This window comes from Lepisosteus oculatus, chromosome 9 (assembly GCF_040954835.1).
Source record: "Lepisosteus oculatus isolate fLepOcu1 chromosome 9, fLepOcu1.hap2, whole genome shotgun sequence".
In the NCBI taxonomy this organism is placed as follows: domain Eukaryota; kingdom Metazoa; phylum Chordata; class Actinopteri; order Semionotiformes; family Lepisosteidae; genus Lepisosteus; species Lepisosteus oculatus.
Genome location: NC_090704.1, coordinates 11,091,518 through 11,107,791, shown reverse-complemented (window position 1 = coordinate 11,107,791; position 16,274 = coordinate 11,091,518). Strand labels below are relative to the sequence as shown.

At 33.5% G+C, this 16,274-nt stretch overlaps 1 protein-coding gene across 9 annotated transcripts; it reads left to right on the top strand.

The window, feature by feature from the left end:
- The first annotated feature begins 128 nt into the window (after positions 1-128).
- Positions 129-15,687, top strand: LOC102684466 (protein AKNAD1). Of its 9 annotated transcripts, none has more exons than XM_069194134.1 (24): positions 129-545; positions 631-833; positions 979-1,074; positions 1,589-1,879; positions 2,659-3,977; positions 4,826-4,900; positions 5,266-5,383; positions 5,669-5,802; positions 5,895-5,954; positions 6,218-6,351; positions 6,705-6,867; positions 7,380-7,412; positions 7,659-7,795; positions 9,306-9,458; positions 9,913-10,039; positions 10,166-10,263; positions 10,948-11,171; positions 12,042-12,192; positions 12,486-12,659; positions 12,883-12,983; positions 13,404-13,535; positions 14,305-14,422; positions 14,756-14,912; positions 15,146-15,687. In XM_069194134.1, exons 4-24 carry the CDS (start codon positions 1,591-1,593, stop codon positions 15,317-15,319), a joined length of 4,071 nt encoding a protein of 1,356 aa, XP_069050235.1. In that variant the 5' UTR covers positions 129-545; positions 631-833; positions 979-1,074; positions 1,589-1,590; the 3' UTR covers positions 15,320-15,687. The 9 variants fall into 9 exon arrangements, with proteins under 9 accessions (XP_069050235.1, XP_069050232.1, XP_069050231.1 ...); XM_069194131.1 differs by having other exon boundaries at positions 979-1,142; positions 7,662-7,795; XM_069194130.1 differs by having other exon boundaries at positions 979-1,142; positions 10,169-10,263.
- Positions 15,688-16,274: the final 587 nt, after the last annotated feature.

The window sequence follows — 16,274 nt, the reverse complement described above, 5'->3', positions numbered from 1 at the left end:
CAAACGTTCAAGGGCGACTAACTGTAAGTGGTCAAGTCCAGTGGCCAATCCGGTTGAAGGAGTTCAAAAACGAAAGGCCCTTGCCAGACAGAGCCACGCCTCTCAGTGTCAGGACCGCGTCCAATCAGATTTGAATATTTACCCTCGCGCTCTGCCGCGTCAGACGGTAAACAAGTCGAAACATTTTCATTGGTCAGAAAACACCAAATAAGTTTTTTTAAAGTTGAGTAAACGCGTGGCTGTACTTCCGAAAAGACTTTCAAACGGTTACAAGTTTGCAATAAAAGGGTCAGCAATAACCATTTTGATTTAATCTAGAGCGCGGCTGCTCTTTATCCTTTCTGGGCCCAGCTTTCTAATGGCACTGTCACTAGAAATGAACAATATTTAACTGGTAAATTAACTTTTTATCAATTTATTTTTATTTTTGAAACACATGTCGCGGACGCAGAAGTGCATATGTTTTTTTAATCTTTTACATCTCCGGCTGTTGCTTTTGTACTACAGTATAAGCATAGCACTACAGTACAGCACTGTGTTATCAGGTACGTATTTGAAAGGTCTGATGTGGCTTCACATTTGCCATAGCAACATAGCACCTCCCCCTTACACGTGTATCTGTCAATGCAGATGGTGGGCGACTGGGGTTGCATTATTAATCAACCTGACGGCACTTTCAGGCGTAAATTTATCTGGCGAGGAGACGCTGTATCACACAGAAAATAAGCCCATTAATTGAATTTGTGAACGTCAGTAACCGTATGGGCAGCCTGATAGTTGCAGTACACGTCCTACCGAGGATGAGCTGATGATGAAAGGTCGTTTCCTTTAAAGTAAGTATGCAGGTAAAGTAATTATAAAGCCTGTCGAGTTGTATCTCCAAATAATGAATGGTGTGATAATGTGCATGCGATTATATCAGCTTTGTTGGATATGCAAGACACCGACTAAAGTTCAAATTAATGTTTATGTTCTCAGATCTAGAAAGCGCAGACAGGCTATCTAGGAAAGAAGAATAATTGGTCTACTGAAATTCAACATGATTATTATTTTCTCAATAAAAGAAGTGAAAATGTAAGGAGATGTTTGTTTATTGATGGCATATGGATCAAGGGAAAGACAGGAAGACGATTCTAGAACAGGTTATTGCTGTCACATATTGCAGAGAAAATAGCTACTGCTGTTTCTGAAGTTTCAGAACCTTAAACTGCTTTGTAACGATGGTCTGTTCCCCAAACTCTTATCAGATGTGTCTCTATCAGTAAGTTTCATCCCGCCAGCTCATGTTCTTATTTGAAATGAAAATGTGAGTTATGTAACATATTGTAATTTTACATAATTTAACAGTAAAATAATCCTAACAATTATAATAATTACTTACACTTATACAGTATAGCGCTTTTCTGGACACTCCACTCAAAGTGCTTTACAGGTGGAGGAGAGTCCCCAATACCATCAGCATCCACCTGCAATAAGGAATAGATTAATAGTTGTGAAGAACATCACTAATTTTACTAATCATTTGACTCTCATTCTTTCCAGCATGTCTGCAGGTAATTTTTTTAATATCTCTGTTTTTGCTGCTAAGGCATGGATCAAAGCAAATATGTCCTGGATCTAGGCATGAGTGATGAAGCCAAGAAAGGGGAGGACTTCAAAGCAGAATCTGAGGAAAATTCCAGAAGATATGATGAGGACTCTGAAGATGATGGCGATTTCATAGAGAAACCTGGTTCTGTGCTATGGGAGAAATCATTTGAGCAAAATATCTTAGTTGAAATCAGTGATGACAGCAGTTTCCATTTTAGTGACCAGCAGGATTCATTCATTGTCTGCCTTTCACAAAATTCAGCTGAAGATTCAAGTCTTAATTTAAATGGTAAGGTTATTTGTTTTATGTCTGTGATTATGTTACATAACAGTACCAGTTCCAAGACAAATTGTCAAAAATAAAAGCAATACAACTGATTTGAAGTGATATATTCTGGAGAGTTTCTTAGATTATGATGATAAGTTCAATTTCACAAGAAATATGCTCCTTGATAAGGCATAACTGGGGTTGTTTCTCTATGTTTTTGGAAACTATATGAAGATCAATATTCCTTACAAGAAATACTGAAGTTATGTGACAGATATAAGACAATAATTAGTCAACTAGAGGTAATATAATCAACAAATAACAAATGAACAAAGATGGTAAATAATATTTTCCTGGAAATTCTTTATTAATAAATGTAAAAACACTAAAATGAATCCATTGTACTATAAAAATATCAACCTGCGATCAGCTCATACACATAAGGGTCATGTGAACAACTACTTGATAAGCAAGCGTGTAAGGAAATTTAAGAAGAGGTTTAAAATTTCTACTCAGCTGTAACATTACACTTGGATTTGTGTAAGCCATTCTTACAGCCTTTAAAGATGATCAAACATATATGTCCAGTTGCAATGAGAAATAACATACTTAAGATGCAGAAATTCAATTCAGCTCCTGTGTTTTTTTTTATTCTCAATGCTGTTGCACATTCCTTGATTTGAATGGAATCCAGAGACAATCTAAACATATCCAGCTATTCCATTGAGATGATTACCAAGTCAAATACATATTTCATTGGAAATACTGGACTTTTAATTGTAAATATTTTTATTTTGCAGACAACATAGAACAGTTTGACACTTATGAAGACTTTCAAGATGAAGAAATATTTTCCAAAAGAGGTTCTGAGAGCCACAATCTAAATCATCAGCCCATTTGCAATAAAAGCAGCATAAGAAGGATATCTGAGCAAAGACAGAACACAATGGAGGATGGGCCAGGTCGGAGATACAGTGAAGTTGGAGACACCAGCGATGAAGACCAAGAAGACCTTCCGTATGATGGTGACCTTTATAACGATGATAGATTTGCTACTCTCAGACATAATGTAGATATTAATGAAAAGCAATTAACACCTGCTAGATTCAATGACAAGCAAGCAGAACAACGACCAGTAAGCAACGCTTGTCAAGCTGCCCGGGATTTAAATACTACGCCTTCTCTCGCTTCATTAGAGTTTGGCAAAACAGTAAATAAGATTGAAAATTATCCCTCTGGAAAAGCCCTCGGCTTTAACTCCACACCTGTAGCTTTCAAAAATGGCAGAAATGATGTACAACTTAGGGATGATACTGAACATAGAGACACTAGTTTTGAAATCGGTCAACCTGATGCCCCCCAGTCAAAGATTGTAGAAGTGCTACTTCGTCACTTCTCTGAAGAAGATTTATTAAATTCAAGCAAATACATTGAAGCAGAGACGATGCCTGAAGCTTCATTTACTGAGAGTGTTGAAACGGTATTGACCAAATCTGTGTCAGTCAAATTGCACTATAATTTACATAGCTATAATGATATGATCAATACCGAAAAGGAACTTTGTAATGATGTGGAAATTGAGGATGATGAAGCAACTGATCAGGCTAGTTCCGGTAATGAGTCCAACAACACAAATAAAACCAATAACTTGAATAAAACTAACACTGATGACTGCCCTGGAGCCAACAGCAGCAATACAGTAACTCACACTAAAGGATCTAAGCAATGTATCAAGCATGAGAGCCAAGGGTTAAAAGATGAAGAATATATCCAATCACAAAGGACACCTTTAGGAAGAGTCTGGCCATGTAATGAAATCAAATATGGACAAGGTCAGGTTCATTATCCTCTTCCAGATTTTTCCAAAGTAGCTTCAAAAATTAGGATCCCTAAGGGAAATAATAATGGAAAGCCTATCAGGCATACATCTGGAATTCTGAGGACAAAATCTTCCCCAGGACTGCTGTGTAAAGCTACAGGTTCTTCCATACCAGATGTTGATGTCATAAGGAAGGTGCTTGACACCATTCAGCCACAACAAACAGCCGTTGTTTTTAAGGACTCTGAAAAAAGACAGGATGACCCAAGACAGACTCCAGAACTTGTTAAACATTTAAAGGTAATTACCTTTACAACCACAATATAAATTTAACTTCACATTCTTCTCCTGATAAAAAAAAAAATTTAATTCTGTGCATATTTTGTGTACGGTACATTACAGTGCCTTCAGAAAGTATTCCGTCCCCTCCACATTTTCCACACTTTGTTGTGTTGTAGACTTATTTCAAAATGGATTGAATTTAAACTTTTTTGGCTTCAAGGCTTGGTTTTTACTCTGCCACGCACTGTGAACTGTGGGACCTTTCTAAATCATGTCCAATCAAGTGAATTGGCCACAGGTGGACTACATACACTTACAGTATGTAAATGGGAGATTTCAGTTTTTTTTTATTTTTAATACATTAAATGTATGCATTTAATACATTCTTGAAAACGTGTTTTCACTTTGCGATTATGGGGTTTATTGTGTGTTGATTGATGGCAAAAAAAAATCAATTCAATCTACAACACAACAAAGTTTGGAAAAAGTGGAGGGGTCTGAATAATTTCTGAAGGCACTGTATATGTTTGAGTTAATACATATGTTTATATAGACTTCCGTATAAAAGTATAAATTTTGCGTTGTTCTATTTTTAACTATTTTTTTTTACTTTTTGCACTCAAACTACTACACAATCCACTGAATTTCTAGACAATTTTTTAAGCTAATGGTTAGTTGCAATCTCTGTTTTGTAGTACAAAAAGCCATAGCCTTTTGGCTTTGTGGTTGCATAGACAGGAAGAAGTAATGTTAATGATTAGGAACACATGACTTATTTACATGTTTTGAATGTATTGACATTTCAGCATTATTTTCATGTTAAATACAACCTCTGAATGAATTAACATTAATATTCTTTTTTACAGGATGAGTATGATAAATTACTAACAAGATATGCCGAAGCAGAAAACCTAATCGATCAGATGAGACTGGGTGCTAAAGTAGGTTAAAATGTTAACAATATTCTTTGGTGTGTCTAATTGTTGGAGATGACATTACAGACTTGAATGCAAAACTGACACTCCGTAGTGACTGGTTTTGTTAAAAAAAAAACAAATAGCAAATAACGAAGAACATTTACAAAACATCTTGTATTTAAAAAAAATCAGCTGTTAAATGAAATATTAACAGTAAATGATTATAAAAAATGCTGATGTACATATTACATTGTTTTCCTTTTAACTAAAAAAGCGAAGGTAATTTCTATAGTTGTGATTCCTATATTTGAACTAATTTTTGGTTTGATATTAAATAACGATAGAGTTTTATTTCCTTTTATGTCCAATGAATATTTACTCATGAACAGGCACCATCCTTCTCAGATTCTTCGAATGCAAGTGAGTACGAATCAGGAATAATGCCAGCTGCTGCTCAAATTGAACCCTTTACCACAGCTTCCATGCCCAGTCTGCCAGCTCTTACAGGTATACCTCTGCTTTTTAATTATTTAATTAAAGCAACAAATCCAAATATATAATTATTAAAATGAGGCCTACACAATCAGAATTGCTAAGATATGAGAGTTGCTTTAGCATTCTCATGTGCTAAAGATGAAAGTTTCTCATCTTTAGCATATGAAATAATCTTGCCATTTAATTAGACTACCAAAGGTACTTTATATATGAAATGCATCTCTAGTGAATAGTAGTACACACAATGTATGTGATGACTGTTGAGAGTCCTGCTCTGGGTCTTCCTCTTATTATTAGGTGGAGATGAAGACGAGCTAAAAGCTGCAGAGCTATCAAATTGCACTGCTTCAGACACTGATCCCCAAGGACCAAGTGAAGGAGAAAAAATGACTCTGGAACTTAAAGAAATGATAAGTCAGTTTATACAAAAGGTAAAAGGGGTAATTATTTGTTTCTGCTCTTAAAATGAAGTTTGAACTAGAATGAATATAACTGTGGTGATATCACTTGGTTTGTTTTCTAGGTGGAAGAGTTTAAAAGCTGCCTAAGTTCATTGTCTTTAGGCATCAATGAACAACAAGAGGTAGACAAGAGTTTTATTTTGGGATATATTTAATTTTTTACACATTTCTCTCACACACAAAGTCATTTTAATTTTAATCTGATTCATTTGTTTGTTTTAAAACAAACAACATGTGTGGTATTCTTGTAGTCCTCTTGGTAATATCCCATCTTTGAAAGGGTAATAATGCAATTAATTTAACATTCAAATACCTAGTACTGTACATACGCAATTCTTTATAAAAATACATTTGATAAAATAATACTGTACTTGTTGATGTTTAGGTTTTTAAGACTTTAATGGATGCACTAGATAAGTTAGAAAGGAGTTATATGACCAGAAAAGAAGAACACCGTGCACTTGAACTGAAGAGTTATTTGGGCAAGTCTAAAGACATTGGGGAATTTGATCCTGAAAGGTAAGATATTTGCACGGATAGTCCTTGGCTCTTGAAATAGGCTCTTGAAGGTATTAATGTAATTTATACACAGAATATTGGTACTGTAGGATCCAATCTATTGCTAGTTATAATATTTTCAACATTTTCATAATTCTTTCCCAATTGAATTGTATTTAAACATAGAAAGAAATGTATTTTACTGAGTGTTTATGAATATTGTAATTGATCTTGTATATGTAACGAATATACTGTAGTTTTAAATGTTATATATTGATATCAAAGTGGCAAGAAATGGCACAAAGAAAAATGATCACCCTTGTGTTAAATTAGTGTTTGAGACTTTCTTTTTCTGATGTATGAATTTAAAAAAGGCAGGTGGAAGGACAGATATTTAGAATAGGAATGTCCCTTGAAGACATCAAAGAGCAGATTGATGAAAATGTGTGCAATCAGCTTTCTTCACAAACATCTTACACCACATCGACTCCATTGCCATCTGCTGAGTCCATCTCATCTCATACATCACTGCATGAGGTAACTCACACAGCTCTATTACACACATAGCATTTAGTTTTAGAGATCATTTATTGTATTGTCCTTTTTACCACTCCTTTCTTTACCTTCCTGTTCATTTTCATGTGAAGTATCAAATGAGCAGCCATTTTTGTTATCTTTTAAAAAAAATGTAGAAGAGATATAAAAGGTACTTTTTCAATTCAACTGATAAAGCCATAATAGACATTCACTTAAGATTTTGATTATACACTACTTACTGTATGTTCCATCGCATGTCAATGCACTGTTGTGTTTAAAATGCATAACCTGGAGTAATGGGTGGATTTAAGTAAATAGTATCTGTATGTTCATGCACATAATAGCTATTTCATGATTATTATATAGCAAGGTACTTATTATCTGTCAGTTGTAATATATATTGTTTCTTTCTGTAGCTATCATGTATAAAAGAACAATTCTTAGGGACAGGAGACTGATATAGCTACTCCACTAGGCTAATATGTTCCTATTTTTTCAATGTGTCTTAACAGGATTACCCTTGTGAATTAAAGACTCTGGACAAGGTAATATATAAAATTGAGTAATTAATGTTGTAAAACCTACATGTCGAATAGTACATTTTACATTTACATTTTTTCAATTATTACATTTCAGTACAAAAAGACAAAAATATGTCTAGTATTATTTAAAGCTAGCTTGTTAGAAATGAATAATGTCCTGTTATTATGCTTTTCATCATATCAACCTGGAATAAATGAACTTTTATTTCAGTCTAAATACCTCATGCTGAGTCCTGTGTTTCTTGACAGAAGCTCCTTCCTTGTCTATGCCCAAATGAGCCAAGAATGAGCTCAGTCAATGAGGACAGTGATTTTCCACAAGGCAATGATCCTATTCCAGAAGCATTCCAACAACACAGCACACCGTTATTCAACCTCAGTCACTGGTACAGTAATTAGTCTCCTCATATCCGGTGAATGTTAATTCACCATTAAATAGGCTTTATGAAAACTAATTTGAATATTGTTTTTAAGTCATATTTGTGGAGCACGGGATTATTTAATAATTATTATTTGTTTGGAAAATAGTTTTTTAATTGTGACAGTAAATGTACATGAAGAAAGAGTCCATATTACCTTCCAGATTTAAATTATACTTGTTCTCCCATTTGACATTAAATATGGATCTATAATTATACATTTGTTTAGTTAAATTATTATTAACTCACATGACATGGCATGTTTATTTGCCTACTCAAAATGTCCTAACTCTTGATTCTCTTCCCTACTTACACATATTTTAGCATATATTTTTTACAGTTGCTTTTTCTAGGAATGGAAGTCTCAATATAAGCTTCCTGGTTTCTCTTTCTTTTTTATTTACATCTCCATTCTGTTATATGTGCATACACTGTCCCCTGGGAAAGGGGGGAGGGTGGTGAGGTTGTTTGTATATTAGAAATCTGCTGGATTTCAAGGGCTGGAAAAAGGGATTGGTTTCCTCTGTTTATATTTTTCTGTTAGAGGCTTCACACTATCCTTTAGCAGTTGTTACTGTGTGAATGTTATGAAGCTGAAGAAATGCCTAACACAATATATCTGACAATATTTATAAATATTTAATTATAAATAATTGAAAGATCCATCTTTATGGAGTGTATCTGACATCTTGAAGATGGTATTGTATTGTATTTTGTCCTCTATGTATCCCATGTCCGTGGGGTACTACAGACATTGTTTAACAGTACCTATATTTTGGGAGTGTCTAGAAGTGATTATGTTTTGGAAATTCTAAATGAAAAAGATATCTTTATAAATAAATAATATTGATTTATTCTCATGTAATACATTTTACAAATTATATTTCGAGTCTTGGCGTCAAGTTGCAGCAGAAATAGATATGGCAGGCTAAACTGAAGGACTGTTAGGACTTTACTTTTTATCTTCTCTGGGTTCAGTAGATCCCAGTCTATGGTGCCAGGAACAGGACTGTAAGGGCTCAAACTGCAGCTGCTCTTGCACTCTAAGTCTTATTACACAGGGGTTTTAAGACAGATTTTGTAAACAACCCAAAGGATGATACTTCTGATGATGGAAGAAGGCTGAAATATTTTATTATTTTGTTCTTGTTTTATACAAATAGTATACAAAATATAGTTAAAATTATACATTATGTTCTTAATGCTACTGTATTAGAATAGCTTGATTAAGTCTTACATAAATATGGTGCATTATTATTAATATTATTATTATTATAAGGTAACAACAATGGAAATATATCTGGCCTACTTGAACAATTTTCAATGTGTAAACAGTCAAATATGAGAGTTGTACTGTAAATTGGGAAACTGCATCTTGAAACCTTGATCTCTTCTCAATTGGGCTATCTTGTTTCAGGGTGACTGGAAAATGAACAGTATCATTTTCAGCCTATGCTTGTGTCCTCTGTACCCATAGTAACTCCTATGAAGAGTCTGACGTGCCGCCAGGAAACCTAAAATGTGCCTTAATCAAGGATGATTTTAATGAATTTGCTGCAACCGTTGAAGATGGAATATTGACAAAATCACCAATGCGTGCCTCTAAGAAGAGGCTGTCAACACCTGGAGTGTAAGTGTTGAAAACTAAGTCATTAAACTAAAACAGACCTCACAATTTTCAACATCTCCTCTTCTGTACATTCCATGTACCTGACGTTTCCTTATACTTTGCCTGTATACTGTATATACATTTGCCTGTAGTTCAATTAAAAAATTTGCTTTTGTTTTGGATTTCTTCCCCATATAGTTTTTTTTTATTTTTGGGTGTTTTTTATTGCTATTGCTTTAAACATCTCCCAGTTCTCGCAGCGATTTCATTTTTAATAATTTATTTAGTTTTCTATGAATTGAAAAAAAACTCTACCTGCCTTGTTGTTTTCAGTGAAACGACTACATTTCCTATAGTTTACTATAAAAGGTGAATAATAATAAATGAATTATATATGCAAGGTATAGCATTATGTATAGAAAATCATTATATGTTTAACTTTATTTATATTAATATTTATTGCTTTATTATTTAGCCAGCAAGCTACACACAAGTTAGAGACTTCATTCAGCTGTGGCACTGTTGGAGATCTTTCTCATTCCTCTGTGAACCTCCCTATAAAGATACACGGCATCTCAAATAATTTTCAGGATTCATTAGAGGTACAGTTATTACTGCAAGTTTTTAAAGTAAGATCAATCTGATTTCAGTCTGTACATTTTGATCATTTTGTATTTTGTGTAATATGGTGATTAATGAAATGTTTATGACATTTTTATGGGCAATAGCAGGGCATAGTGGCTCCTGAAACAGACAGTGGATTGGACAGCTTGGATCAGAGCCGGCCTACTACTGCATTGTCCCATTCACAAATGGCTACAGAGAGGTATGTTACCAATGGACAGTGCACATTGCATAACAAAATCTTTGGAGTGAAAGCTTACTTTAAAATTTTAAAGATCAGAAGTGCTTTTATCTAGAATGGAATACCTTTTTACTTGCTGACAGGTAGTGATATTATGAAAGTGAGGCGTATTTCATTAAATAAAGTATGCATAGCTAATAATTGTATTTAACTAATTGGTATTTGAATTTGAACAATGGTCTTTATTTATCTTTTACTATCAGTAAAGAATCAGAAGAATAAAAATCTAAATTTTGCTATTCATTCTGTGAGCTGAAACTACAGTATAACTACAACATTAAACTTTCAAACATATCACTAAAAAAAATCAATACATTACCCATACTGATGACATAATAAAGGGTTCTACACTCTGATTAAAATCCATATGTAATGTAGATTGCCTCATTTATATATGAGTTACACATCAACACTTTGCTGTCAAATTTTTCAGACTTTTTTCACCTAGTCAGTAAGATGAAAATATGATTAAAGTCTGCATCTCAAATTCTTTTTAAAGAATGCGGACAGACAAACATAGTCTTAAGGTCTTTCAGTAAATCATATTGTAAACTATCTTATAAAAAGTTGGAACTACACATTTACCATAAGAATACCTTTGCTACAGAATTTGATAAATATAGTTCCTTGAATTGTTTCCTGCAGGTGTCCATTGCCTTCAAACCAACAGTCAACCTCCATTAATATGAGCAGTCTGAGCAGTTCAGACAGTGACGTTTCATGTCCCAATGCACAGACAGCCATCATTAAAGTTTTTTCTTCAAAAGACCTGAATGAAGCAATGCAACAAGCTGCTCTGTCTGCTGGCAGCACAGTAGATCACTGGACTCACAGTGTCATATGTGAAATTGGCTCCACTGGAAAGTATGGTAAGTTAATATGTCTCACAAGTTTTGAAATGAACATGTTTTTAACCAGGAGTGACATGGAGGGCCACAGATTCATAGGTCTCTTTACCAACACCTGCAAAGTTGGGAGAAGTTGTTAAATTTCAGTCCAGTTAAGCCAATGATGAACTGTTTTAAATTGGATTGGATTGAAAACCTTGAAGACTCACAAGCCATCTCTAACAAAGGTGGAACATACTTCTCTAGTAAAGTGTCACATACTGTTCTTTAAATAAGAACAAAAGAGTGAGGGCTCAGTGTTTTGGTCAGCAGATGGCAGTAGATAGTTATTTTTATAGTTCTAAGTTATGATGACTGGTGTGCAATAGACCATTGTTTTAAAAGTCATCAATGTGCAAAGAAATGAGAAAATTAAGCAGTGGTTTATTTAAATTAAAATCACAATCACAGTGGTATTGTTACTTGAAGTTACAACTTGAAGTTGTGATATAACATTCAATTATAAATTGCTGTAAAACAATGTATATTTACAATTAAATAAAAAAGACCAGTTTCACAAAAGTATATGTTCTATTTCTTTAAATACCCATTAAGCAAACTTAGGTACAAATGCAGATAAACAATTTTTTTTAAAAAAGGGGACATAAACAGTAGTTTCCAATGACTATAGTTATTAGTATAGCTCAACAACAAATGTATGAAGAGTTTAAAAGTAGTACCCTGCTCAGAATAACATTTTTTTTGCTTTGACTTTGTCTTGAAATTATCCTACTTTTAAAAAATACCCTAGTCTTAACCCTACCTATAAACCTTGCTTAAATATTTAAACAGTATTATTTTGGTCAGTTTCATAGAAAACAAATATTAGCCAGTTTTGTTTTTTTATTTCAGAAAGTGATACATACATCCCCCATCATGTTATCAATCAAAGTTCAGATGAACATCTCCTATTACCCTCTCCATGTGGCTGTATTCTTCATGACACCATAGAAAAAAACTGGGCCACATCAGAAAAGCATTCTCAGCTATGTTCCCATCATAAGTAAGTGTTTTCTATACTACTTCTTTAAACCATCTGAATTCTAAGATAAAATTTAAACAGATTTCTCAGAAACGCTTATGATTTTTACTGAGCTATTGTGTACTAGTAATATTTATATTTCTTCATACATTAATACATAAAGTAAGGTTGCAATGTAAAAAGGACTTGTAATGGAAAAATGCCCTTAAACATAGAATCACAAAAGTTAGATTCTTAATTGGTCTTAATGTCACATAATAACTCATTTACATCATAAAAGAGACTGGATTTCAAGTTTGTTTTGTGTTAAACAGTGAAGCAATTGTGGCTCTTCAGTTGGAAGTCTCAAGACTAAAGAAAAAGTTGGAAGAAAGTTTGTTCCGGCTGCCTCAGATAAGCAAGAGAATGGATTATATTGACCACAGATTCATACCGGAAAAGAGATACAAATCAAAATCTCGATCTAACAATAAAGCTGTTTCTTATAGGTACAGTATATTTTAACATGTTTATCTTATTACAATTACATACATTAGAGTTTGTATTGAGCAGGACAGTACTGTGTATTGTAACCAAAGTGTTTTAAATGGATTAGAAATAAGAGTGGCATTATGGAGTGGTGGTTACCTCTGGTGCCTTCCAAACACATTCTTGCTATGTTCCTTGTCTCTGAATTGTCTATCATTTATTTTTCTCTTAATGGCATTGTAGTGGCCAGAAGCACAGGGGGTGTAAAAAAGGAAGACTCTATCCCTGGAATGCAGACTCCCATTGCAATGGACAAAACAGGATTTCATCAGACATGGAACCATGTAAGGCTAAATATTGCAGATCAATTGTATTGATTTAAAGCTTTTTGATCAAAGACACCTTTATTTTTATCAATATATAATATATTAATTATTTGAATTTAATATTTATATTGTAATTCTTTTTAAGGTACTTTTCTTAATAGTTTACCAACATGAAAGTGCATTTTTACTCCACTTATTGATTCAGAAGTGGGTATAATTAACTGGCATTTGTATACAAATGATGAATACAAAAGTAACAGCAGTGGTCTTAGAGTACCTCACTTGAAAGATCATTTTGCACAAAATTATAAAGTGTGTGTAAAATTATTATGTAAAATACAGTATGGAAGAATATTTTCATTGAATGCTGAGACTTGCTTCAATCATTACATTTTTAAAACCAGCATAACAAAGACTTGCTTGCATTGTTCTGCATAGGTACAGATAGTGAAGACTTGTCACAGTCTGCAACAGCATTTCAGTCCCAACCCTTGCCACACACATCTGATAGACAGAACTGCAAAAAAAACAGCTGTCCCCAGGCTGCTGAAGGGTATACCTTCTTGAGAGGTATGTCTCCATTTCCCATCTTATGCTTTAGGGTGTGTGGTGTGGGCATCTGCATAGTACAGAGAAGTGATATAAATTCTGTGTGTGCTATGAAGGAAAAACCATCCTCATGTGTGTCTATTTTTTACAAGATTTTTAAATGTCCACAGTCAATCTACAATGTGAGAAATTGAGTAGATATTAAAGTGTTTACAGTATGTTAGGAAATTATATACTGAAATGATTTCAATAATCATTTTTTACCTTTTTAATGGCTCCAAGCATATAATTTCCTAAATAAAACAGACATTTTTCTACAAACAATTACTTTCTTGAATAATGTCATTTGTCCTGTAGATCTTATCCAGTATTTGTCATCTCCTATTATATCAGTAGTTACTATTGATTTGGCTGGTGTTAAATGCTAAATTTTCAATTAGTTATTTGACCAGTTATCCCTGCTTCCCCACTGCTGTATAAAATACAACAGCTTGTGCACAAATAACCCTATTTCTTTAATTCATAGATAAGGACTGCACATATCGAAAATCCCACCAAAATCACTTGAATGTATTAGGGAAGAGTAGCTTCAGTCAGCTCTTTGGGGTATGGAACAGAAAAACCCACTTGTTGTGTAAGGAAGATGACCATTGTTTAATCATCACTGAAACAATAAACAGTCACTTCTTGCAGTATAGAACAAAATAAACTTTCAGTATATACAGGTATATAAATGCTCTAACATGGCTATGGATTGCTGCTATTTATCTATCTCTTTGCTTTATTTTAGCAGCAATGGACATGCAAGAAATGAAATGCAAAGAGAAGAACTTTCCTCTTTATGAAAACCACTTAAATAAGAGCATTTTACAAGTCAAGAATGGTTCCACCTGCAGTTTACCTGTTAGGTAAATATCAAATAAACAGGGTATTTTTGTATTCATTCATTGGCTGTGTCCCTGGGCACATGTATAAAAAATCAATTTAAAAGGTGTTTGATGATGCATTATCTAATATTAAGCACAAAGTGTCCGTAAAATAATCTAAAATTGAGTATTTATAGAAATATCCTCAAACAAGCAAGTATTTCTATTACAAAAGCAGTACAGAGACATCTGGCAATTTGCTTTAATATATGATAGTCATTGTGCCACTTACTTTTATATTTCTGGACTTTATATTCAGTGGTGCTCAAAAGTGTTTTATTTCTACAAGTTAAAAAATGTCATCTTTACACTCAGCTTGAAAGAGGTGAAGCAATCTTATGCTCCACAGAACAGGAGACATTCCACTCAATCAGACTCCGCTCTTCTAGCCAACAAAGTTAAAGAGCACTTGAAGTGGTCAGAAACCAAGCCACAAATTAACACCCAAAATAGGAATAGCAGGAAATACAAGGTAAGGTTTAAAAATTAAGTGTTTTTAAATGAGAAATAAATGGGTTAATATTTTCAAGAAATTAAAGATTCCTACAGTGCCCAAAACTAGAATTTCATAAAGGTAATTTAATAAAAAATAAAGTATAATAAAGTATAGGATAAAAGTTACTCAATGAAATAGACTTTGTGGACAACAAAATTAATCTTAGTTTTTACCTTAAACTTTATTAATACTCCATTCTTTTTTTGTAGGATGAGGATATGAACAGAACGCTGGACAAAGCAATAGAAGCCGCACAATATATGAAAAGAACAACAGACAGAATGGTGAAAACTCTTTCAGCTGATCTAGCCAAGGCAGAATTGCATAGAAAAATGCAGAATTTGAATCCACGGTTGTTTAAAGTTATACATACAGACTCTTAAAGCAAACAAGAAGGAAAAGTCATCTGATGTGTGACTTAACTTGAATGTCAACATTGAAATGCATTCCTTAAGTGTTTACGTACAGCTTTCTGTATCTGCCTTTTGACTTGCACTGCTGCATAATGTTTTAGTAACTTTTTAAACAACTCCTATAGAAATGTATTCTTTTAGAAGTATATAAAAATGTCACACTTCATTGTGTTTTGTACTTTTAAAATTCTATTGTTAAAATAAGATTTCTTTTGCCTTCTTTGTACAAAATGTACCCCTCCTGCGAACACAAGATGGGGCCCTGCTCTGCAGTTTTACTAACTAGTTTGATTAACTCCAATATTTCTATGACCAATAAACCAGTATTGTTTAACCAATATTTGTACATAAATATACTGTACCTCTTAAATGTTCTTACATTTTTCCTTGCATTCTGTAATTATATTTTTTTCTAACCTTACTTTACTATTCTTAAAACCCAACACGAAAATCCAACTTTTTGTGCTTTTGATACGTGGTCTTTAAATTTTCTTTCAGTGTTGTCGAGGTTTTGATTCTAATATTGTATCTGGGTTTCAGTATCTATAACAGGCTACCCGCATAAAATTAAGGGATTATATTGTGACTTTGAAATTTAATTTTAATTACATATGTAACATGCTATCATGTGTAGCGAAAAGAAAGTAGGCCATATTTTGTGTATTGGATTACAGAAGATCCTCTGAGAAGATGTTCCACCCATTGCCCTTTAGCTAAATATGACACCTCTGCTCTGTTAACGTTGGATATCACAGACAAAAAAGTATCTTATTAAATTCCCATTGAGTTGTTCTGTTTCCTCTTCATGCCATTGCTCTATAATACCACCTTACATATTTTGTTACAAAGTATAATGTCACCCTGTTGTTGTGGTATCTTATCAAATGTTTTACACATTATACAAATCTCTTCTTTTCAGTTATTA